The sequence below is a fragment of the Colletotrichum fructicola genome (genome assembly GCF_000319635.2).
Source record: "Colletotrichum fructicola Nara gc5 chromosome Unknown KSG_Nara_v1_contig03, whole genome shotgun sequence".
Classification (NCBI taxonomy): domain Eukaryota; kingdom Fungi; phylum Ascomycota; class Sordariomycetes; order Glomerellales; family Glomerellaceae; genus Colletotrichum; species Colletotrichum fructicola.
The window spans coordinates 4723668-4736492 of NW_027094053.1; the positions used below are offsets into that span (position 1 = coordinate 4723668).

At 55.3% G+C, this 12825-nt stretch overlaps 3 protein-coding genes across 3 annotated transcripts; 2 read left to right on the top strand and 1 right to left on the bottom strand.

Moving 5' to 3' along the window:
• Nucleotides 1-2282: 2282 nt before the first annotated feature.
• On the top strand, nt 2283-3856 carry CGGC5_v006133 (uncharacterized protein; the record flags this gene model as incomplete). The annotated part of the gene is made up of 2 exons (XM_032035438.1): nt 2283-3696; nt 3762-3856. 2 exons carry the CDS (start codon nt 2283-2285, stop codon nt 3854-3856), a joined length of 1509 nt encoding a protein of 502 aa, XP_031892679.1.
• A 3237-nt stretch (nt 3857-7093) lies between these two features.
• Nucleotides 7094-10057, top strand: CGGC5_v006134 (uncharacterized protein; the record flags this gene model as incomplete). Its single annotated transcript, XM_032035460.1, has 1 exon — nt 7094-10057. The coding sequence occupies one exon, from the start codon at nt 7094-7096 to the stop codon at nt 10055-10057; it is 2964 nt and encodes a 987-aa protein (XP_031892669.1).
• Nucleotides 10058-10690: 633 nt separating this feature from the next.
• Nucleotides 10691-12553, bottom strand: CGGC5_v006135 (uncharacterized protein; the record flags this gene model as incomplete). Its single annotated transcript, XM_032035473.2, has 4 exons — nt 10691-11055; nt 11116-11555; nt 11609-12114; nt 12173-12553. 4 exons carry the CDS (start codon nt 12551-12553, stop codon nt 10691-10693), a joined length of 1692 nt encoding a protein of 563 aa, XP_031892627.2.
• Nucleotides 12554-12825: the final 272 nt, after the last annotated feature.

The following is a 12825-nucleotide window of genomic DNA, read 5'->3' on the forward strand; positions in this document are numbered from 1 at the left end:
ATCAGGTCCCACCGAGATCCCAGGTGACCCAAATGACGTTATCGGGATTTCGGATGGTGTTCGGTGTGAGACCGTTGGGTGGGAGTTGTAGTTGGAACGTCTTTTGGGCGTTGGCTTTGGGGTACAGTTCAAAGGCTTGGTCTTGGTACCTCGACACGACTCGTGAGAGGTTCGAGAAGACGACTCAGTTGCTCCGAAATTCGGGATGGGGGAGAGAATGGCCCGAAAAGGAGCGCGAAAAGAGTCATTAGAGTGGGATGGGAGATTTTTTTTCATACACTACTTCTCTCTCTAGGAGGGGCCGAAGACTCGGAATGCTGCATTGATCTCGGTGATAAGCTGATGGGGGTGAGATGGAATGGGAGTCCTGGGCTGCAGATGCCGCCAGCCTGCGAATGGGAGGTCGATATGCATCACCACAAGCATGGGCTGGCCTGTTGCAATATTTGGCTATTGGGAAAACAGATAGCCACGGCGGTCGCTGCCAGCCCCCTGAAGTCTATGTACGAGACAGATGATCATGTCGAAGGTTGAAAGGAGAACTGGCCCATCTTTTGTTGTTCCAGCCTCTCAAAGTGAAGGGCGGGTATCCCTTTCAGTGTACTTTTGGCATGTCACTTGACATTGCAAGTGGACTCGATATCGTCACCGATGAACCGGGCCAATCTGCACCGCAACTGCTCTGGCTGTCGCCTGCCAAACGGCGGCAACGGGTGACTGAGACGACGCAGCCGTTGCCCGCCCGCAAGGTGATTCGTAGAAAAGCAAAAAATGACACGAGTGTTATGTTCTGGATTTCCCGTATCCGTACCCAAGTAGGTACACTATGTACGGCAAGCTCACCTGCTGGAGCGCGTCCGCACACGTAGTGGGAAACAAGCAAAGCAACAAACAGAGTTCATAGCTTCTCCCCTCCATTCTAGAGAGAGTCTTACCGCCATGTCTCAGTCTCATCATGTCCCCTCCGCTCAGGGCGCATCTGAACCATTGCAGCAGGTCCCAAGGGGGGAAATGGTGTGGCAGCCTCCGCGCAGCCAGTGACCAGCCAGCCTCTAGGAGGGGCCTAACGCCATCCGCACCTCATCAGTCAAACCAGTCACCCCGGCACCAGGCCAGTTCATGGATGAGTGGGTTGTCAGGACTCAGGCTCATGGACGTCTCCAACAAGTCGGTGGTCGACGGGTTGACAAACAGTGGGTGGTGGTGACTGGCACTCGCAACCGCCGCCGTAGGACCCCCGAGCCAAACCAAAGGCAAAAATGGCCATGGATGAGTGTCCCAGAGATTTCCCTTTGGTTGTTGTCTTGATCGTGGATCCCTTGCCCGCCGCACGCGAGCACATCATCCCTCCCCAAGTGTTCCTCACCACGAGCAGTGTGTACCACCATTCAAAGCACCAAGCCGTGTGTGCCACCCCCATTCCCATTTCCCGGTCTCACTTTGGCGCATTCATCCGCCCCCCTTCTCCCCCTTCTATTCGCTGTTTCTCTCGTCTCCTGTGCCCCCTTCCTGTTGATTGCTTGTCTGCTGGGCTCTGGCTCTGTTGTCTGAGGATACCGCGCCTGGCCCGCTATCCCGCCGAGTTCGCCCACTCGCCCACTTCTCTTCTCATCGCCCCTCCTCGGTGTTATTCGTAACGGCGCGCGGTGTTCGCATGTAATGATACTTACGCGGTTCACCCACTCACCCAAGCTCAAGGAGAGTATCCTTTTTCGCTGAGCGCAGGTTCCGGTACCTATCCGAAGTAGTAGGGCAGGTGGTCCTTCCAGCTCCGGCAACTGGAACTGCAACTGCCAGGGTCAAGTGTTGAGGTACTTCCCAAAAGGTACTTGCCTTAGTCGGTGACGCCTTAATCATTGACAGCCCCAGTCCGTCATCCTCTCTCTTAGCCTTAGCCCCCAAGCACCCACCCCTCCCACCCCTTATCCTGCTCTTATCATCCATCCCGCATTCTTCCTTGCCCATCGCTGTTGGTCCCAGTAGGTCGCTGCCACATATATCCGGTGTGTGTGGCCTGAGTCTTCACCTTTTCTTGACCTCCTTCTGTCACGAATACCTGATTTTCCCCCGAACCGTTCCAAGGATTCGATCTCGAACCGTTGTCGAACCACAGACGATACACGTCTATAACTACCAGGGTGCTGCTATCGAAGCGCCACTGCGATATCGCGACTAGGGGAGCCTTATCGTGATACTCGCTCCTCTCTTATCGGACGAACACGACTCTTCTCTGGTTGTTTCTTCCCCTTCAACCGACCCGACGACTCGAATAGAGGCCCATCATGGCCTTCCAACAACCTACCCGCCGGCTGTCTCAGCAGCGCGCCGTCCGCCCGGTGCAAGAGGACGAGCGGGACGCTCCCCATGTCCACCAAGACGCTGCCGCGACCGATGCCTCCCACTCCTGGGTGCTCTTCGAGCCCACCGATGACACAACAACAGCTTCTTACCTCAGTGAAGAGGAGGAGGAATCATTACCTACTCCCGGAAGATCGAGGCTTAGTGACATAGGTAGCCTCAACACGTTTTTACACTCTGCTCGGGACACCGACTCGCGCCAGTCGGGCGTTCTGTCCAGCGCCGTCGACGAGGAGTCTGTCGAGGACGACCCCGAGCTCGACAGCCTCGACAGCCACCTACCTGAATTTCGGACAGTACCTAGTCTATACACTCAGTCTGCCGGTGCCGCAGTGGGCCAGAATGTCCCTGTACTACCCGCCCACGATGGCCTGGGTTCTTTCCGGCTTGACAGTCCTGAGGTCCAGGAGCAGCTCTATGCCTTTGAGAGGTTCAATCCTAACCACCTGCGGAGGCGGCGTGAGAGTCTCGAGCTGGCCCAGCTTGAGATGGAGGTCGAGCAGGAGCAAGAGACCCACAAGATGCAGAGAATCGAAGCTTGGCGTCTAGAACAAAGTCGCATCCTCTTGCAAGAGATCAGCAAGGAAACCAGACGCCGCCGCCAGTCTATGGTGTCTGCAAAGCCGACAATGACAACAGAAGAGAAGCAGGCGGAGGATGTCGCAACATTAAGTGTGATTGGAAATGAAGACGATGCTGACAGCATGGACTGGCACTATGAATCGACTGACACCAAGGAAGACGACGGCGGTGTCCTCGCCAAGATTGCCCGCAAGGTTCTGCACGAGTTGGGCATCGATGAGAGAATGCTTTCCATTCTCCTTGGAGAGGAGCTCCCGACTGATGAGGACCTTTCAACAACGCCCAAGACAAGCGCAGATCTTTCTGCCACACCTACACCGAACTCTGACTCATCGTGGCAATTCCGAGCTCTCGAGCGCGTGTCCAAAGAGCTTGGTCTGCTGGTGAATCAGGTGTCACCTCATCCAGGGGCCTTCTCAACGTACACTCGCATGCAGCAGATGCCGATCCCCTACGCCGGACTACCAGTCATCCCAGAGTCGGCTGCTGATACGCCAATTGCTCCCGTACGGGAAGCGTCGACAGCAATGCCTGAATTCCGACCAACAATGGTTCAGCATGCGCGCCCTATCGACATCCCCGCTGTGCGGCCCCAGTCGGATGCTCCCGTGCCTGTGACTCGAGATGAGTCAACTCCTCTGCCCACATCTTTCACCCAAGAGGAGTGGGAGCAAGACTTGGACGTCAACCTCGTCTTCAGATATCTGCGGTCTCGTTTTAGCTCACGGTCTACACCGTCGTCGGCTTTCACAACTGGTACTTCCCACCTTGCCACCTCAAGCACCCCAGACACAGCAGCTAAGGCCGCGCGGGTGCGTCAGCATCACCCGCTCGTATCCCGAGCACGACCGGCAGAGCGGAGGACATTCAAGGCGACGACGCCGTCGAGTCCAGCCGCCATGCGGCACGCGTCTAGCTGTGCCAGCCAGAGCACGAGACGCTCGGCGAGACGCAGCAGCGTTTCATCGCGTCACTACTGGGACATTGGAGGGTCCATTGGGACAGGTTCGGCCATCGTCTCGGCAGGTCCCATGGGAAGCTGGGGCGAGGTTTAGTGCAGCCATTATCAACAGCAGAGCAGAGTAATAACGCCAATGGCCTGCAGTCACCGGCTCGGCACGGCGTTTGTTCACACTAGATGTACATTATTTGGGTCAGCGGGAGTTGACGAGTTGTTTCACACGATTTATGGGGAACTCGGGAGCATTTGCATCATATCACCATCATAACAAGTCCACTTAGAGGTATTGATATCTACATACTACAATTCACACAATCATGTCGAGCCGTTACAACTTAAGAAACACATCCTTTGCCCGTCGAGCTATCTGGTCTACGTTGTAATGAAAGACGTGATATGGCTAAGGATAATGAATGATGCGTTGATGGGGAAAAGATAAGACTTTCCGTGATAGGCAGGCAGAGCTGCCGGGAAGGGAATGGTCCACTGCTCCGGATGAGTGGCCGGATGGACCGGCTGGGCGGCGGCAGATTGTGGAGCTTAGGCCCCGAAGGCGGGACGGGAAGGGTGACACAAGCACCTAAGGCAACTTGGCAGGTCGAGTTGGTGTGGCAGCTACTTTTTAACCTCAGGCAATCCGAGTATCGGTGAACGAGTCGGACGATTGGGGGAAATGCTGCGAAACGGGCTCAACAGACGAGGGTGTTTCGAAGCTTGATCGACGGTCGTTTATCCCTCAGAGCTCGTCATCCCCGGGGTGCCTGCGTTGCTTGTCTTCCTAGTCCCATGGTGCACACCGGACCCGGACGGGCAGGCAAACCACACGTTGCCATCATTCACGCCGCACTATCAGCGCTCACCTCACCTTCAGTTGACGTCTTGAGCCAACCGTGGAACTGCGAGGCTATTTGAAACCTGCACAAGATTAGGGTTCCTGTGGAGACTTGCCTGTTGACAAGGGCGCTATCCAGACAATCCTGACAGTTGTCTCTCGCTTGGAGGCCAGTCATGTTGGGCGCCTCGCGCTCAGCGGATCGTCGGGGCGGACGCCTCACGCTTGCGAATGGATAGCATCATCATACTTGTAAGCCTGCGGAACCCCGTTTAGATTGTCGCCGTTGTAGTTCGCCTTGATCACCGTGAAAAAAAAAAAAAGACGCAATCAAGGCATGCGTACCCGCGCTCACCAAGTTTGCAATCACAACCTGGGTGCGACGGCTAGAAATGCATCACATCTGTCCGCCCATCTCTGGTCCGGAATGGATAGCCAGCCCAGCCCAGCCTAGCACTAACAGCGGCGGTTGTCGTTGCTTTTTACAACTATTTGCCCCTCCTCCCTACCACTAACACTAACACTACCACCAATGAACGACACACAGTGTGAGATGCCCTGTTTGTTTGTCTTACGGGCTACCGCTTTAAAGTGGAACGCATTGTTTGGGGCTAAGCAAGACATGGGGAGGTTGAGGTTGGCGAAGTAGCTGCAGGAGAGGCGACTCGCAGTTCACAGCATCATTCTGGAGGGGGGTTTGGAGTTTGTGCTCTGCGCGATACAAGTTGCGCAGGTGGAGAAGGGCGGGCTAGGTATGGAGTGGAGGGGTCCGAGTCGCTCAACCTGCGCTTTCGAAGCGCGTCGGGCCAATGGGATGCTTCCGCTGCGGACCAGGAACATGGAGCTTGCAGGGATTGCCGCGAACCACCTGGACACTTTACGCGTCGAGGTTGCGGTCTCTTCCGTCTTTTTTTTTTTCTGCTGTTCCTCTCCCCTCCTCTGCGAGTGCTTCCAAGGGTTGCTTGCTGGGTTTCGAGGTCGCGCGCCGGAAGCGCCAGCTGCTGCGGCCTGCCACCTGCAGCAGGGAGAGCAGCTGAAGTGGGAGCAGACAGTTCACTATCCATCCCCCCAAACAGCCGACTTTGCTGCTCTGAAGCCGCTCACACAAGGCCCATTGCCGTGCCATGGATGCATGGCATGGCTGGTGGGTGATGTGGATGGGTGAGGAGGCGACCACCGACCTCGCGTACAGATAGCGCGCATCCTGCATAGTGCATGCGCCTACTCTGTACGTACAGCTAGCTAGCAGCAACCAGGCACACCACCACCACCTCCTCCAACGAGTTCATGTTGCGACATCACAGCTCTTGTTAGCTGCCTGTCCACTCCAACTACCACCAGCGCTAACATCATGACCTTATTTTGACCCGACACCGACAGAGGCCTCAGGACAAGGCGCGGGATATCAGGAAGCCCTGCATCCTCTTTCGAGTCATTCCTCAATACCTGCATCTCTTGAACCATTCTGTTCCGACAACACCTCGACGAGACGCATCAACTGACTGACGACGGATACCGACAGCTGGAGAAACTCGGCCATATTGATTCTGGATGCTACCCAACACTCTATTCTGACTGTTTCCCTCTCTCTTCTGCTCCACAATTATCTCTCATCCCCATGCCATCTGTGCTACTGGGGTTGTGACTTGGTTCCTCCTTCGTTCCTGCTCTCTCCGTGGTACCCCCCCGCCATCCGCCATCCTCCATCGGCCAACGGTCCCAGTCGTCGTTCAATCTGTCGTGCTCGTCCCGCCGTCGCCCAATCCCGTCGCCGCCTCACTTTCATCAACAACACCCCGTTCCCCTCCAGTCAATTATTCGCCTCGACGGTTCGCCTGCCATTCTTCGAGTGGCGCAAATCAGCTACGCAAAAGCGCACGCGTTTATAAAAAGAGCACCCTATCGCCAATTCATCGCCGTGCTGCTCACATATCTTCTTCCGTGTTTGGGTGGGTGAATTTGCTTTCCAGGTTGTTGCGTCGGCCCTGAGGATTCCCCCGGTGGGCTTGCGAATGCCGACTTCCAGCCTGGACATACCGCATCCCGCATGCCGTATACCTTGCCTTGCCGGTCCGGACAGCACAGGATAGGACAGAGCTAACATTCGCACCAGCTGCCATGTTCTAGGTCTCTCGGATTGCGACCCAGCTGGGCCCTGGTTTGGGCCGCCTAGCGATTTCTCTCTCTCTCACTTCTCGGTTCACCAACTTCCTCTCTTCAACATCCCGAGTCAACATCGTCGCGTGACCGATATCCCATCTTCATCCCAACATTCCACCTTTCGCCTACCTACCAGCGCCATCCCCGTCGCCGCCGCCGCACCGATCACCCAACCTCTCCGATGAATATCACTGCCGCCAATGGCAGCAACACCGTTCGATGCTCCTCTCCCGGGCTCATCCTTCTTCGACATTTACAATGATGGCGCTCCTCAGCGCTCCCCAGTCTCCCTTCCCGGAGGAGGCTGCAACTACGTGGACTTGACGCCCGGCGCCAATGGAGCCATGTGTGGATGCCGTCGTTTTTGGAGTCGCTTTGCCGCAGGGAGAGCATACGCAGATACGCTGGGCGCTGACAACTCCGTCTGGTGCATGTGCTCCCATCATGCTTGCTATCACGACGATGGCGGTCGGGCTGGGAGCGAAGCGCCGGCGCCTGCGCAGACTCCCACCGCCGCCAATGCGCCCGCGCTCTTCGCCGCGCCCGTTGCCCACATCGCCGGACAGGAGAATGAGAAGCCGAGGATTTCCAGGGAACCTCTCAGCCCGGTCCAGATGCCCGAGATGTCTTTCCGCATGCCCGCTGGATTTACCCCGACCATGGAGTTTATGAACCTGGATGCCGCCATGGCGATGCCCCCTAACAAGCCCGAGGAACCACCCAGGCCTCGGCCTCTGGACCAACCCAGCCAGCGCCCGGAGTCTTCTTTACAGGATACGTTACCCTGGGGCGATTTCATACAGTCCCAGCCTGGAACTAATGCCACGTTGCCGCCAATACCAGTTCAATGTCTAATGCCATCTCAGGCCAGCTCCACCACCTCCTCCAGCCAGGCCCGCTACCTTCGTCCCTTTGCCGGAAGGGGCCTTCAAACACTAAGTGGTGTTACTTCTAATCCCAGGACACCGCGAAAGGACAGATTCCAGGATGCCGGATTTACGTTTGCTCAGCCGGATTGCCAGTCTACTAAGGATGATGGCGCAACTATTCCTCACAGTGACAGCGGCGCAGAGACACCTAGAGCGCAGTCCCCAAGACCCATGGAAAAAGTCGACGCCTTGTTTGCAGGACCATCCCGCGAAACATTCCGCCATTTATCAGATACCGTTCAGGGACATGAGAGCCGCCTGGAAAAGCTGGAAAACGTCTCCTTCTCTGCAGCTGGACATGATGAATGCCATGACAAGCATGATGCTGTCGACCTTCGCGTCACCGATCTCGAGGTGCGCATGGAGGAGGTTGAGAAGGTCATGAACGATACCAGCAGTCTTGTCGGCCGTCGCGACCGGCAGAATGTCGATGAGTCGACCAACAGTGTCGTCTCTGTCGCGACAAGCACAACATCCCGCGCCGCCCACTCACATGAGATGCTCGGTCAGATCCAAACCTTACAATCACAGCTCTACCAGCTTCAGTCGCAAATACCCTCACCAGCCCGGCCATGGGAGCTTGAAGTTGTCTTCATGCCATTTCCTCTCAAGCGCATCTGGCAAGAGCTTCAAGATTTTAAGGCTGACGTTCACTCCAGCTTGGACGAGTGGACACAGCTACCCAACACTAACAGCGGCTTGACAATGAGGGCCCAGTCGCCCTTCTGCGCGGAATGGGCCGCTCCGGGCCATGACCACGAATGGCTCATGGCCAAGGCGTGCGGCCCAACGAGCGTCATCGACAGACGACTAAGGAGTCGCGGCCTCATACGGACCATATCCATCAAAGGCACCGACGCCAGGAGCGTCCAGGCAGCCATGCATGCTGCCTTCTCCAACACGTTTGCCGACTTTTCGGTCGCTACGCCATCACCTTTTCGCCGGCGGAGCTTTGATGGGAAGGCCGATCGCTTCTTGGGCCTCCAGCAATCATGGGTGCCTCTCCGCAAGGTCCACAAAGATTCTCGCCTCCGTTTCTTGACGCCAGCAGAGATGATCACTCCCGCTATATGGGACGTGTCGTTCCTCCACTCTGTCGTCATGCGCTCCTCTGAGCCTCGTCTGTTTATCACTCAGCCTGAAGCTTACCTGCAGGACTTGCAGGCGTTTGAGTCCGGCTGGACTTGGCAACGGCTTCGGGAAACAAGCCGCTTTTATCCCGATTCTCAATCGACGCAGGAGGTTCCTGAAGCGGATGCCCGCGAAGACTACTGGGCATGGAATGATCATTTGGACGAGGTCCCCAGTTCTCAGTCGTCGTTGAGTATCCGACAAGCAAGGCAGAGGATGTCAGCCTCCCCTTCGCTTCACCACATCACGATGCAATCGTCTATGCGATCGTCTAGTCCGATGATGACTCGTGGCCAGACTCCTTTGAGAGAGACTATGATGAGGGAGCGGAAGGGTTCAAAGCCGCCCTATATCCGCACCACCTCAATGCCGCCATCAGTCCCTGCGAACTACTCACCAGCCTTCACTAAGCGGCGCGTGTCGTCATTTGGGCAACGACAGCTGGCCGCTCAGATCCGGACCAGTCCTCCGAACATGGCGGCAGCGACAGCATCAGCAATGTCAAATGCTTACAAACGCCGACGGACTCGTTCGCCTAGTCGCCCTCGTAACACACCTCGCTGGACCATCTCGCCCAGCCCTGCGCCCGGCTTCATCCCCGCCGACGAGCGCCATCAAACCGGTCGTGGGATTACGCCGATGTACTACGCTACCCCGTACAGCAACGCGCCGCTCACGGAGTCACGCCCACGTGTTTCCGGTGGTGTAGTGGAAGATTCCAATACGGAAGACGACGTGCAGGATGACGAAAACCTAGGACCGGATTACGGGAGCACCAACCCTTATGATGAGGACGGCAGCGACTACAGTGTCGAGGTGACTCACATGGTTACAGTGCGTGACGGTGACTCATCGCACCCGCGGCAGCCTGAGGATGAGCCTTGGCCTGGTATCGAGGACCAAGACCACATGTCGGATGGGGAGAACATCGATCCACTCTTCTCCCCTGCAGTGGGTGCTAACGACGACGCTCAATCCGATGTGAGCAGCCAGCCGTCTGAGTACCCCAGCACTCAGCGTGGCTGGCAGGTCCCCGGTGCCGAGGACGGGATCGGTTTCCGTATCCACGAGGATAACGACCGCATGCATGGTGGTTGGCACTAAGTTGCAACATTTCATTTACGTTTCATCTTATTTCCCATTTATCTTGATGAGATGACGCAGCGTGTTTGGGAGTTGAGGTTGTACATCGATCATATACGTTGGCATATGTCAAGGGCGTTTCCGGAGTCTTGTTATCTATGGCATGGCGTTCAGATGGCGCATATTCCCATTATTTTTTCTTTCTCGGATCTTGTCCTGGGGTGGCCGAAGCGTTGCTCATAGAGTGGTCATGATGGAGGCGACGTTATCGTGCTGGGAGAATGGAGCGTATGGTATGGATGGCTGTTGAGTGACTGGATAGATCCGTCGGGGAAAAGTTATGGTGCCATCTCGTACAAGAGCGTCGCTATGCCGAGCGAACTTGGATAGTTTGCGCTCTCGGCTTTGAAGTTTGATGTATAGCTAGATAGCGACAACTCCAATATATATACTTGTCTACTACACTGGCCAGTTTCAGACGGATTTCCGGATCTTGTCGACTTTTCCGTCATTCATAAGCTAAATCCACAATTGCTTCTTATATAAAACCACCAAAATCGCATGGCCATGGTTCATTTCCCCCAACTCCACGCATCGTCTTTACAGCGAGGTCATCAAATATGGGTGGCTGTAGCTATGTAGAAACATCGTGTTCTACCCGTAGAGCAGCTGTTGCATTTCTCTCTCCAGAGGTTCCAAGACGTTTTCCTCGATCGACTGGACAAATTCCGTATCATCCAGCGATGCGAACGGATTGACGCAGCACTGAAGACAATATGTAATTGCGCTCGTGAACCCAAAGCTGAGATTCCCCTCGTTCACCTGGACATCGAGCCACCTCGTCACCGTCGAAAGGTCGGTCCACATATTGGGCTGTCCGTCCGGGGGTAGATCTTGAACTTGCCGCAAGCTTTCTATTGGGCTGCCGCATTTCAGTTCTACCAGCATTGTGGCGAGGGCGAGCATGTTGATTCGCCCGGCAGGTGGGACGTCAGACTTGAACTGGGGCGATGGCTCATCTTGGGGAGTTGGATGTTAGACCTGTATATAATGAGAATGAACTACTTGAGGGCGCATACCAGCACAGTATTGACATGTAAGGTAGGGATGTCTGATGTCCACCGATGAAGCATTCCCGCCCTTCAAACGTAGGAAGGCGATGCTTCTCCTGCTCCATGGTTGATGTAGCCAGGGTGTCTCGCTTAGCTGCAGAACTGAAGACGCAAGGGTGACGGCGAGGCAGTAGTAATCTGCTAGCACGTAGTCATGGCGCTTGATGGATGGCAGGAACTCGTCCAGCGTCGTATGGCTCTGGGCGAGAGTGCATTTTTGGGTTTCAACCTGGTACAGTCCCCTCAGTATATCCGAGGAGTCGATGGCGAAGCCAATGTGAGGGTGCATAGCTTCCTCGATTGTTGTGCATATGTCCTTCACCTCTAGGACTGTTATACTTTCGGTCTCGTCTAGGCTTTCTTTTAGTTCCGCCATTGAGAATGCCACCTTTGGTGCATTTTCGCTTCTACATTATAGGTTAGAACCACGGAACGCTTTTAGTCAAGATGAGAAGTTTACCTGGGCGTTATTAGTGAGTCGTCAATCCTGAATTCTGTATCAAGCCATGTCATGACGGCAGCCCGCCACAGCGACACTCCAAAGCGATCCATTTTACCTGCCTCCATCACGTTTCCCTTCCGGCTCTTCTTTATGCGTCGAGCAATGCGTTGTTCTAGAAGCAGCCCCGCGTGATGACAGTCGTGATCCGAACACCACCGCCCGCAGAGCCCTCCATGGACTCTTGAGGCGTTTGCGCGGATGCTCTGAAGGGGTGCCACGAAGCGAATGCGCGGTCTCCGGGTAGGCCCCTCATCCTGCTGGATTGCATTGATCGCATCGGCGCCCGTTAACAAGTCTCGGAGTTTCCTGTTACAGCTTTCTAGTTCGGTGAGCTTCTTGTCGATGGTCCGCCGCTTCATGGTGAAATTGACGCGCTTCCGGAACTGAAAGCGCTGACGAGGATCAGGCGTCTTCGAGACTGGCGGGTTTGCTGATATGACGGTCTGAAGCCCATTATTCAATACCTTGGTTCACAATTCTGTCAGCGTAGCACCGCCAACCTCTGCTTCATGGTCCGCTAACCTGGTCCGAGCCGTCAATGTCTAGACCAGCCGCGATGGTCACCATGACGGCCTCCATTTCCTTCACTAATGCCATGCATGGCCCGCAAGCTCTGCTCAACTCGCTTTTCAGGTCCAATAAAAGCTCTCTGGATGTCCAGAGGTGATCTTGGGGGTCTTCGACCATCCGGTCCAGTTCATCGTGGCTCACAATTCGCGCCAGCATCAATCGAAGGTTTTGGTCATACGTGGCTCTTTCGGTAACCAGGCGCAAAATTACTTTTGATAACTCTCCTCTCCATTTGAAAAAGGCCACGGCGGGGTCAACGAATTCCTGGTAATGCTCCAGGGCAGATATGACGAGAGGAACGGCGCCGAGAACCAGACCAGCGATCTCTGCCATCTGGAAGGCCAATGCTAAAGTCTGTAAGCTTTAGAAACTGTCATTAGAAGTTGCTACAATTCTGATTCGAAATCAAATGCTGAGGGTCGCAGGGAGACGAGAGAAGTTGGGAACTCGACTGTAGGAGTTACCATGGTTGGATGATGCTCCGTCAGCTTGCATAACCGAGCTGAGCTGAACTAGAACGACAGGAGCCTTGCAGAATGAATGATTCCAATTGGACCGTTCCATCGATGAGATACAAGTGATTACCCCTCTTTCCGGAAGTACCT